This window comes from Lynx rufus, unplaced genomic scaffold (assembly GCF_022079265.1).
Source record: "Lynx rufus isolate CCGP_SWC_20201006 ecotype Redwood Valley unplaced genomic scaffold, mLynRuf1.p SCAF_1, whole genome shotgun sequence".
Classification (NCBI taxonomy): domain Eukaryota; kingdom Metazoa; phylum Chordata; class Mammalia; order Carnivora; family Felidae; genus Lynx; species Lynx rufus.
The window spans coordinates 122,829,889-122,842,182 of NW_025814823.1; the positions used below are offsets into that span (position 1 = coordinate 122,829,889).

A 12,294-nucleotide genomic window follows, 5' to 3' on the forward strand; every position below is an offset into this window, starting at 1 on the left:
GCGTAGCATATCATGTAGTCTTGTGGAATCACTTTGTTGTATACCAGAAACTAATGACATGTGTCCACTATCATTTTAAAAAATGGAAGGAGAAATACTTTCTCAGACAAATAAAAACTGCGGGAATGTGTTGGCAGAACATCTGCCTTGCAAGAAATGTTAGAAGAAATTCTTCACAAACAAGAAATGATAGGGGTCTGCAATGTGAATGTCCATGAAGAAAAGAAAGAGCACTACAGGAGGAATAAGTGATGCTAATATAAAAATGTAATTTTTCTCATCCTTAATTGATCTAACATGTAATGGTTTGTTCAAAATAATAATAGCAACAATGCATTCAATTAGATATGTCTATATATGCTTCTGTATAAGTGAAGTGAATAACTAATAATACAAGGGACAGAGCAGGGAAGAATTGCAAATATTTTGTTATTTTATGGTACTTGCACTACCCATGAAGTGGTACAGTGTTATTTGGAGGTATACCTGGGTGAGTCGTAAATGCATACTGCGAACTCTAGGGCAACCACTAGAAAAAGTAAAAAAGAAGTGTGAGGGGCACCTGGGTGCTTCAGTCAGTTAAGCTTGGACTCTTGTTTTCAGCTCAGGTCATGACCTCATGGTTCATGAGTTCGAGCCCCATGTAGGGCTCTGTGCTGACAGTGCAGGGCCTGCTTGGAATTCTCTCTCTCCCTCTTTTTCTCTCTGTCTGCTCCTCCTCCACTCACTCGCTTTCTCAAAATAAATAAATAATCATTTTTTTTTAAATGTATATGACATGCTAAGATAGGAGAGAAAATGGAATCATATAAAATGCTCAATTAAAATCTTTACAAAGGGCAGAAAAAGAATGGAAGACAAAATAAGAACAAGGAAAAGGAAAAGAAGCAGAAAACATCAGCAAATATAGTAAATATGAGTCTAGCTATATCAATAATCACCTTGAATGTCAATGGTTTAAATGCACGAATGAGAAGACAGAAATTGTCACAGTGGATCAAAAACACAACCCCACTATACATTGTCTACAAGAAACCAACTTTAAATGTAAGGACACAAATGAACCAAAAGTAAATGGGTAGAGAAAAAACACACTCTGCTAACACTAATCAACAGAAAGCAGGAATAGCTACGTTAATTTCAGACAAAGCAGACTTCAAAGTAGGAAAGTTATTCATCAGGTATAATTATAAAAGGGTCAATTCTCCAAGAATACACAATAATTCTTAACATATATGTGTCTACAAAAAAAGCATCAAAGTATGTAAGGAAAAACCAGTAGAATTGCAAGGAGAAACAGATGAATCCACTATTATGTTTGGAGACTCTAAACACCCCTCTGTAGGAAATGGACAGATCCAGCAGACAGAAAATCAGTAAGGACATAGTTGAATTCAATAGAACTATCAATGAGCTAGATATTACTGATACCACAGACTACTTTATCTAACAAAAGAATAATGTACATTCTTCTCAAGCTCACATAGAACATTCACCAAGATAGACCCCATTCTGACCTATGAAACACATCTTAAATTTAAAACAATATAAATCATATAATGTCTGCTCTTACACAATTAAAACATAAATGAGTATCAAAAAGATAGCAGGAAAACCCCAAAATAATTGATTAAATACCTTTCAAATAACACATGGGTCACTGAAGAATTTTCAAAAGAAATTTATAAATATTTTGACCCAAATTAAAGTGAAAATATAGTATAACAAAATTTGTGGGATGCAATTAAAACATTGCTTAGAAGGAAATTTATAACATTGAATGAACATATTAAAAAGGAAAAAAAAGACCGAAAATCAATAATCTAAGCGCCCATCTTACAACTAGAAAAAGAAGACAAATTAGATCCAAAGTAAGCAGAAGAAAAGAATAAAAATTAGAACATAAATCAATGAAATTGAAAATAAGAAATCAATAAAGAAAATTAACTAAGCCAAAAGCCGAGTCTTTGACCAATAAAATTGATAAGCATCTAGCTAGGATAACTAAGAAAAACAAGAGAAGACCCAAACTACTTTTATCAGAAATGAAAGAGGGGACATCACTACAGATTCCATCAACATTAAAAAGATAAGAAAGAATATTATGAAAAACTCTATGCCCACAAATTTGATAATCTAGATAAAATAGATAATTTCCTTGAAAGACACAATCTAGTAAACTCACACAAGAAGAAATAGACAATCTGAATAGGTCTATATCTATTAAAGAAATTTAAACAATAATCAATTCCTAAACAGCACTGGGCCCAGGTGGGTTCACTGGTGAACTCTAGCAAACATTTAAAGAAGAAATTAAGCGAATTCTCTACAAGCTCCTCCAGAGACAGAAGCAAAGGGAATACTTCTTAGCTCATTCTAGGAGAACACCATTACTCGAATCCAAAACTAGATAGACCTTACAAAAAAGAAAAGGAGACACCAATACCTCTCTTAGGCACAGATGTAAATTCTGTTGACAAAATGTTAGCAAATCAAATTCAACAATGTATACAAAGAATTACATACCATGACCAAGTGGATTTTATCCAAGGAATGGAAGGCTGGTTCAACACTGGAAAATTAATGTAATCTACCACATCAAGAGGCTAAAAAAGAACAGTGAACAAAATCAACAGATGCAGGAAAACCACTTGACAAAATCTGGCACCCATGCATGATAAAAGTTCTCAGCCAACTAGATATAGATGAGAATGCCCTCGACTTGATAAAGAACATCAATTCAAAACCTACAGCTAACCTCATACTTAATGATGAGAAACCCAAAAGAACTGACACCACTCAACTTCAAGACTTACAACAAAGCTACACTAATCAGGACAATATGGTATTAGAGGTGCCTGTCTGGCTCAGTTGGAAGAGCATGCAACTCTTGATCTTGCCGTCATGAGTTCATGCCCCACATTGGGTGTGGAGTCTGCTTAAAAAATAATAATAATAACGTTCAAAGTAAATAAATAAAAAATAAGACAATGTGGTATTGGCAAAAGAATACACAAGCAGATTAATAGATCAAAACAGAGAACCTAGAAATAGGTCCATATAAATAGAGTCAACTGATCTTTGACAAAGAAGCAAAAGCAATAGAACGGGAAAAGATAGTCTTTTTCAACAAATGGTGCTGGAGCAATTGAACATCCACACGCAATAAAATGAATGTAGACAGAGACTTTAAACCCTTCACAAAAATTAACTCAAAATGGATCATAGACCTAAATGTAAAATGAAAACTATAAAACTCCTAGAAAATAAGATAGAAAAACCCCCAGATGACCTTGGGTATGGCAATGACTTTTTAGATACAACACCAAAGGCATAACTGATGAAAGAAAAAATTGATAAGCTGGACTTCAGTAAAATTAAAAACTTCTTTTCTACAAAAAAACAATGTCAAGCCACAGACTGGGAGAAAAATATTTGCAAGAGACACACCTGACAAAGGATTATTATCTAAAACATACAAAGAACTCTTAAAACTCAGCAATAGGAAAATGAATAATCCAGTTAGAAAATGGGCCAAAGACCTGAACAGACACCTCACCAAAAAGATACCCAGATGACAATAAGCATATGAAAAGATGTTCAACATTATGTCATCAGATAATTGTAAATCGAAGCAATAATGAGAAATCTCTACACATCTACTACTATTGTAGGCCGTAATCCAAACAGTAACAACACCAAATGCTGACAAGGATGTGGAGCAACAGAAACTCTCATTAATTGCTGGTAGGAATACAAAAAATGGTACAACCACTTTGGAAGACAGTTTAGAGATTTCTTACAAAATTAAAAGTACTCATCCAACACCATTCAACAACTGCACTCCTTGGTCTTTACTCAAATGAAATGTCCACGTAAAAAGCTACATACAAATGTTTATAGAAGCTTGAGTCATAATTGCCAAAACTGAGAAGCAACCAAAATGTCCTCCAGTAGGTGAATGGATAAACTGTACATCCAGAAAATGGAATATTATTCCATGCTAAAAAGATATGAGCTTTCCAGCCATGAAAAGATTTGGAGGATTGTTAAATACATACTGCTAAGTGAAAGAAGGCAATCTGAAAAAGCTACAGACTGTATGATTCCCAATATATGACATTCTAACAAAGGCAAAACTATGGAGACAATAGAAAGATTGTAATTGCCAGCATTTAGAAGAAAGGGAGGGATGAATAGGTGAGCACAATGGACTTCCAGGGCAATGAAAATACTGTGTTTCCTACTATAATGGTGGATATATATCATTACGCATTTGTCAAAATCCACAGACTGTACAACACCAAGAGTGAACCCTAATGTAAACTATGGCCTGTGGGTGATAAAGATATGTCAGTGAGCGTTCTTCAAGTGTAAGAAATGTACCGCTCTGGTGGGACATGTGGATAACGGAGGGAGCTATGAAAGTGTGGGGGCAGGAGAAACAAGGGAAATCTCTGTACTTTCCACTCATTTTTGCTGTGAACCTAAAACTGTTCTCAGAAATAAAGTTTATTAAAATGTATTAAAGTGGTCAAAAATAGTTTAAAAATATATAATAATGTATATTCCCACTTTTATTTTGGAATGAAAAACATATGTGTCACACACACACAGATGTAAAGAAAATACACCATTGTAGTAACAGCAATTTTCAATGGGAGACTACAAGGAAATGCAGTTAATGCTTTCCTATTGTTTATCTCTTTGGTTCGTCTTAGGTTTTGATTGTGCACCTACATAGCTGGTGCTTAATAAGTGTTTTTAGAATAAAGGAGTACAGAAAAAATTAGACGCTGAAGGGAGGTCTGGGGACTCCTCACCCTATTTATGGTAACCTTGTTGTCTACACCCCACTGGCCCAACCCCACATACAGAAAGAGAGTATACTGAGCACTACCAACACTCGGTCTGTAGCCTCGCTGCAAGGTTTCCACAGTTTATTTCTCTTAGAAACTGGTTAATAAAAGAGCATATATCACTGAAGAACTCAAATTGACAATGAATTCATTAATGACCGTAATATTAGAACCACTGACTATTATGGCTTTGATCTGAAGATTAAGGACTCACGAGCACTTACCCAATTGTGTGGGCAAGACAAGCCACTAGGGTGCAAGAGAAAAATATCAGGATCTATATTTGTATATATAATATTTTACTTTGTACTTGTTTTGTATTGTATAACAGTCATAAGATATTAATACAGTTGACCAGTGAACAACACAGGTTTGAACTGCACTGGTCCATTTACATGTGGATTTATTTTTATAAATACCATACAGTACTGTACATATATTTCCTTTTCCTTACAATTCTCTTAATAACATTTTCTTTTCTCTAGCTTACTTTCTCATAAGAATACAGCATGCAGTACATATACAAAATGTTTGTATTTTATATACAAACTGTATATAAACTGTATTAATTGACTGTTTATGTTATCAGTAAGGCTTCTGGTCAACAGCAAGCTATTAATGGTTAAGGTTCAGGGGAGTCCATGGGTATACATGGATTTTTGACTGCATGGGGGTTAGCACCCTAACCCCTGTGTTTCTCAAGGGTCAATTGTACGTATGTTCTGCATGTAATTTATACACATGCACATGTGTACCTATACATAGAGAGAGACCATGCTCAAAAAATTTTTGCATAGAGGTGTACAATAAAAGAAGCTTATAGACCTGGTCCAGGCCCTTCATTTTAGAAAGGAGGAAGCTAAGTCTCAGACAGAAGGGAGGTGAGTTGCCCAAGCTAGTTAAAGATTGGGTCTCCAAGTTGAGACTGCTAATGCTTTATCCTCTCGGTTTAGTTTCTGTTTGTTGCTTTGTTTATTGTTTGTTTGCCTCATCTCATTGGTTTTTGATGGAGTAGAACTGGTTTTTCAAAGCCACATAAGTCCAGGTTAAGAGTACAGATAAACTTCGGGGTGCCTGGGTCGCTCAGTCAGTTAAGCGTCTGACTTCAGCTCAGGTCATGATCTCACGGTTCGTAGGTTCCAGCCCCGTGTCAGGCTCTGTGCGGACAGCTCAGAGCCCGGAACCTGGTTTGGCTTCTGTGTCTCCCTCTCTGTCTGCCCTTCCCCTGCTCACACTCTTTCTCTTTCTCTCTCTCTTGAAAATAAATAAACATTAAAAAAAAAAATTTTCTAAAAGAGTACAGATAAACTTTAACATTCCATCTTCCTATAAGTTTAACTTTTAAAAAGTGCTTACACACATAAATGGACTTCTGCCTCTTCTCAAAAATGGAGAGCTGAGCTGCCAGTCATAGCCTGCATTCTCAGGCAGGCTGCCCTACTCCTAGTAAGCTCTATCCACTGTCTCACAGGAACATTATCTGCAGGAATAACGCCCAGGGGAAATTAATCATAAAGAGAATCAGCTATAGAAATCACTGACAGAAAAACATCATGGACAGTCCCCTGGCCGTCTTAGACATTACTTACAAGATCCGTCAGCAATACCCTGTCTCCAGGGACCATTACTTTGAGGGAACCCTGCCAATCGCAGCATTACTTGGAAGGTACGTTTTTTTATGTTCCTCAAATGCCTACTGTCAAACTAAACCAAAGTTCTGAAAGGTTTCAAACACTTCCAAGTTTGGGTAAGTTAATATAGTTCCTGATTCGAGTGTGGCCTGGGGGCCAGGTACCCAAGAGCCTTTTCTCCCAGCCTAAGTGCGGACTTTGGTTTGTCAGAGCAGCTTTGAAAAATTCATACACTCCAGGGATTCTGATGATGTGGAGAGGACTTTATAAACCTAGAATTCTATTTCCAGCTGTCTTCTCTTGCATGGGGCAAGGAGGAGAACTTCAGCTTCTCTGGATCGTTTTGAAAATTTTCCACCCAGGAGCAAAAAGGCACAGGACGAATGATTAAAAAAAAAAAAAAAGGTAAGAGCCACAACTTGCCCGTTTCAAATGCTCTCCTCCTACACCCAGAACCCCTACTGACTTCACAAAGGAAACAACTTGCACGAAAGTGGCCCATGTGGGAAACAGGGGACTAGAAATGACCCACGGCTCCTGACTGGGAGTTATCAATAGACCCATGTAATCATAATGTCATTACTTTGTTTTCACTGGATGACAGAGTTTTTGCAGTATCATTTGCTCTTGGCAGACCATATATCATCATTCTCCTCCCCTTAGTAATTTCTTCGCTGCAAGAAAAACTCTGGAAACCATCTTGAGAAATGGTGAAAAATACTTCCTTTTCATTTACAACTGCTTTTTTATGCACTTACTGTCAAAAGTTATAAACGAAAAGTTATGTGAGCCAACCAGGGAGGATTTGGGCAGCATAAATGCCTATCAGAAGAAAAAAATCTAGGTACATTATTTAACAAGGTGTTTACAGGTAGCTCCAGAACCACAATATAAACACCCAATCATACCTCAAATATGGCACTTGTCATTCAAAGTATAACTCAGAGGCCTTTTTTTACTTTTATTCTCCCACACAGTTTGTTGTAGAATCTCTTCATAATTTATGCATTTATTAACTAAATTTATTTCCTTAAGGTTGGGGTTAATAAGGAGGTATGCTGTAGACAAAGCATACTGTGAGTTTATCAAGACATTTTTTTTTAAATCTCTTTTAATAACTTTGCATTCAACTTGAAAAAATAAGGATTTTGCAGCAACTCTTTTCATAGGCTGGGCAACTGTTCTCCAACTGCTCTGAATAATGGGCTGGCGGCAAGATGGAGGAAAGTGCTAGAGGTGTGGCAGAAAGTTCTGTCCTTGCCCTGCATGACAGTAACATATCAGGAGCAGACACCAGGGTCAGGCTCACCGAATTAAAATAAAACAGCAGCCTCCCTGTCTGGAAAGAAGGAGTCAGAACTCAGAAAAATGGACTCTGGACTCAGAAAAATCTGTTTGAATTCTGGCTCTCCTACTACAAAAGCATATGATGTCCATGTAAGTCAAGGAAATTAACTAGCCTAATATACTTTGCCACGACCATATCCCATCTGGAGCACTGTGTTCAGTTCTGTGCACCGCATTTTTTGAAAGAATATTTATAAAATATAGTAAAACCTGAAAAGTAAATCAGAAGGGTGAAAGGCTTACATAAGAGAGGGCTAAAGAAGGCAGGAATGATAAGGCTAAAAGAGAGAATTTTAGGAAGAATACAATTGCCCTCAAACATATAAAGGGCAGTGAAAACTCAAAGAGTAATCATAACTAATATGTGCTGAGTACTCAATATGTGTAAAGTACTCAGTGTTATTCACATTCTGCAGGTGAGAAAGCACAGGCCCAGAGGCCGAGTTATACGCTCACAGTCACATAACTTGGATGGGTGGAGCCAGAGCTCATCCCAATAGTCTGGCCCCAGGTATAGGGGAGATATGAAAGCTATACTCCAAATACTTTGTTTTGTTTTGTTTTTTCATTTTTTATTATTTTTTTAAGTAAGCTCTATGCCCAAAATGAGGCTCGAACTCATAGCCCTGAGATCAAGCGTCACATGCTCCACCCACTGAGCCAGCCAGGAACCCCTCCAAATATTTCTAATCTCTGTCTTACAGGATCATGGTAAGATTACGCCCTCCCAATTCTTTTGGACACAGGTTAGTGATTTGCTCTGGCCAGTGACATGTGAACCTAAGTCATGTTCACAACCTCAGCAAGGGAGTTCCAGAGCCTATGAGCAACACGCCCATGTTCTTCCTAACATGAGAGCATAGAGATGAAACCTGCATCAGTCTAGGTCCCTGGGGGGAAATGATGGGCAGAGCTGCCCTGTGACCCATGGTGGACAAGTAACAGGAGCAAGAAATCAACTGTGACTGTTTCGTTAAGCCACTGAGATGTGGGGATTGCTTGTTACTGTGGCAATACCCAACTTTTCTGACAGATAAACAAACCCACATGCTTCAAGTCATTAAAATACCTCAGAAACTTAAAAAAAAACTCTATTCTTGTATTTTAAAAGGTCAGAACTGAGAATAGTTTATAGAAACCACAAGTAGGCAGATTTGGGTTTAATTTAATTTTTTTAAAGTGACGTTTTCTGAAAGCTGCTTCACAAGGTACAGGCTCACTGAAAATGGTGGTATTTAAATAAGAGGCCAAAAGGGACAGCTGGCTGGCTCAGTCAGTAGAGCATGGGACTCTTGACCCTGGGGTCGTGAATTCAAACCCCACATTGGGCCTAGAGTTTACTTCTAAAACATTCAAAACTAAAATATAAAAAATAAATGAGAGACCAGACAATCATTCTGCATCTATGTAGCAAAAAATATGGATTCATTAAGGAGGTTTAATATACCAGCTATTTCTGGAACACCTCCAGTGTTCCAGGCATTTCAGCTATAGTGATAAATCCAAACACACAATCCCTTCCCTCAAGGAAATAGCCATCAAGAACAGAAGTAGATAAGGTCTGCTGACTCTTGTAGCAGTGTGATTCAACCAAATTAGAGATAATAACAGGGCCTGAATGAAGCTGACAGCAAGCCTGAACTTACAAATAACCATGTAGCACTAGAAATCCTGCTGATGCTTAAGTTGTATTATTATTTTTCAATTAGGAGCCAAAAGTATAGGGTTTGCAAAAGGAAAGAAAACGAAGAGAATGTCTGGGTTTAAAGGAGGAACATTTTCCCTTTCTCTAGTTACCATCCTTAAATCTTGCAAACCAGGCATATTATCTGGCTTACATCAGGGGTGTTCCAGCAAAGGGAATAGCACTGACTCACAGCAATTGTTACTGACCTTTTCCATCACTTTTCCCACCCCTTAGAGTCAGGAAGGGAACATTTCAATAGGGATCAGCTCAGACCTGAAGAGAGGCGATAATCTTCCTGGAACGCCATTCTTAAGTTTAGAAATCAGCCACAGCTTTTCCAAAATATCCGAAGTTTTTCCTAAAAGGGTATTTGAGCAGGGCCTACAGGAATCCCATACTCTAAGGATGATATGAAAATCACCAACTAAACGAGTGATTCCAAGGGGCACGGACTTTGTTTCCCAAAGGTGTCTTTACACAATACTAACTTCAGTGCTTTCTTTCCCTAGTGGTATCAATAATTAAAGCTTTGTTTATTTTTTTAAACTTCCCAAAATCAAACAGTGCAGAGATATGCCTTCCTTTGACTGCCTCACTGCATTTGAATGGAAAAACATCTAAAACTTGGGTAAGCATTAACTGTAATTGCTCTGGGGCAGACATTTCCATTTTGGGTTATTATTCATACCAGTATTCACAGAGAATAATATATGTGGATGGATTTTGCAGCCATTATCTACACAAGAGTGACGTATCTGATTACTATTGTTCCCCAACTCAAAAGCGTCAGTTTGAACTTCGAATACTCCAGCCCTGCCCAGACCCTGAATTTTCTGAACTACGGTTCTGATTTTCTATGAAATAAACAAATAGATGAGAGCAGGCTGGATTTCAGTGCCATACCTTCAGCCAGTTCAGGGTGTCACGAGTTTCTCAAAAACACACATACAGAAGAAATTGGCTTTGGCACATGGAAAAGCAGCAGAGAATTTGCAGCTTGTGCTAGTTTAAAGTGCACCCTTAATACTCTTGCCTGTTTTCAAAAATAAGTGATAGTCTTCCAGAGACAGCTGGATCCCTGTGGTACCCAGTCTTGCAACAAGCTTTGTACACAAATGTACACTTTACAAACACAGATGTGAAATGTCGACCTAGGACAGAAGAGAGGCACGCAGATGAGGGTGTTTAGTCTAGTGGCTCCACACCCGAAAGTTTCAGGGACAGAGCTGATGTTTCAAGAGTGAGAGGGGGGACCGCCCATCCTGTACGTTCATCCGGGGACTATGGAGATGACCCCCATCTTCCCAGCGCCAGTGTGCCCTCTGCCCTGGTGACCCGGGTTGAGATTTAATCGAGGGCCAGAGTGGGGCCAAGACAATTGTGCCAGTGGTTACTCAGACGGAGAGAAGGGCTAGAAATCACGAAGCCTTCCTGGCTGGCCCGGCTGACACACCCACCCAGACCCGCCGGCCCGGGGGTGCTGCGGGGAAGCGGGGGAAACCCGCGCACCCGGGTCCCGCGCCCACGAAGATGCTGCAGTTAGGAACCCGCGCGAATATCGGTCCGGGCTGGGAGGTCGCGCTACGCTCAGCAGAGGATGCCCTTCACCTCCCTGTCCCCCTTCCCCCGAGCTGAGTGAGCGGGAGAAAGTTGTGCCCGGGCCGCGTCGCCCCGGGCTGCCAAGGGAGCGAGGGCGGGAGGAGGAGAGCCGCGGGCCCCCTTACCTTGTCCTTGGGGCCGAGGTTCTGCAAAACCTCCTTGCCGGTGGCGCTCCGGATCTCCACCCCGGCGGGCGCGGGCGACGCGGGCGACGCGGGCGCGGGCTCCCTGCCCTCCTCCCGGCCTTGGCCCCGGCGCGGGGTGTCCCCCTCCACTCCCGGCCGGCTCCCGGAGCCGCGGCCGCTGCCCTGGCTGCTCCGGGGAGTCTTCGCGCCCCGCTGCCCCACGCTCAGGGCATCGAAATCCAGCGTCTTGCTCTCGAAGGCGCCCTCCACGTTGCAGAACATGCCGCCGTACTTCTGCCGCGGGACCTGGTCCGTGGTGCCCGGCCTGGCCAGGTACACGGGTAGATCGTCCTCGTGGGAGCTGTCCCAGCCCCTCCGGCCCGAGGCCATGGTTCAGGCGCACGGCGGGCCCGCGGCTTTGCTCCCCCAGAGGCGGAAAGGGCAGCCGCCGGCAGCGTGCTCCGAGCCACAGTGACTGGGGCGGGAGGAGGCGCCTGAGCGTTCGCGCCAGAGGCGGCAGTGCAGCTCCGGTTGCTGCCAGTCCCCAGCCAGCCAGCGAGCGCGCGGCGCAGGGGCCGGGGCAGCGGCGCGCTCCGGCTCGGGACCTGTCGCCCGCCCGCCGCCCCTCGGCGCGCACCCGACCCTAACGTGGCCTCGCAGGGTCGCGCGGCCTGGGGGCCCCTTGGAAAGTAGAAATCCCAACTTGGCGCGCGCGCACACACACGCACGCACGCTTCCCGCTCGCCCAGCGGCCCCCAGATTCACACTCAAGAACTCGCCTCTCTCGCACAGGCACAGAAACCCTCTTTCACCCACACTGACTTCCGAGTGTGCCTCTCAAACACAAACCTCTCTGCCCCGCTCGTGCACGCAAACCTAGTGGGCTCAGGTGTGTTCGTGTCAAAGCCGGGCTCTGATTTACAACAACACGCACCCACACAGATGTACCAGACTCACAATCCTAGACTTTGCTTACCCATAATCCCAGATTTGTCTCCTCCTCATCTTAGAATTGTCTCACAATTGTCCCCGCTTCTAGAATCTGC

At 41.4% G+C, this 12,294-nt stretch overlaps 1 protein-coding gene across 1 annotated transcript in view; it reads right to left on the bottom strand.

The window, feature by feature from the left end:
• Window positions 1–11,760, bottom strand: part of DPYSL3 (dihydropyrimidinase like 3) — a 110,310-nt gene extending 98,550 nt beyond the window's left edge. Inside the window, exon 1 of the mRNA XM_047102396.1 lies at window positions 11,249–11,760. Coding sequence (XP_046958352.1) covers window positions 11,249–11,638 — 390 coding nt within the window. The 5' untranslated portion in view covers window positions 11,639–11,760. The remainder of the gene's footprint in view (window positions 1–11,248) is intronic.
• Window positions 11,761–12,294: the final 534 nt, after the last annotated feature.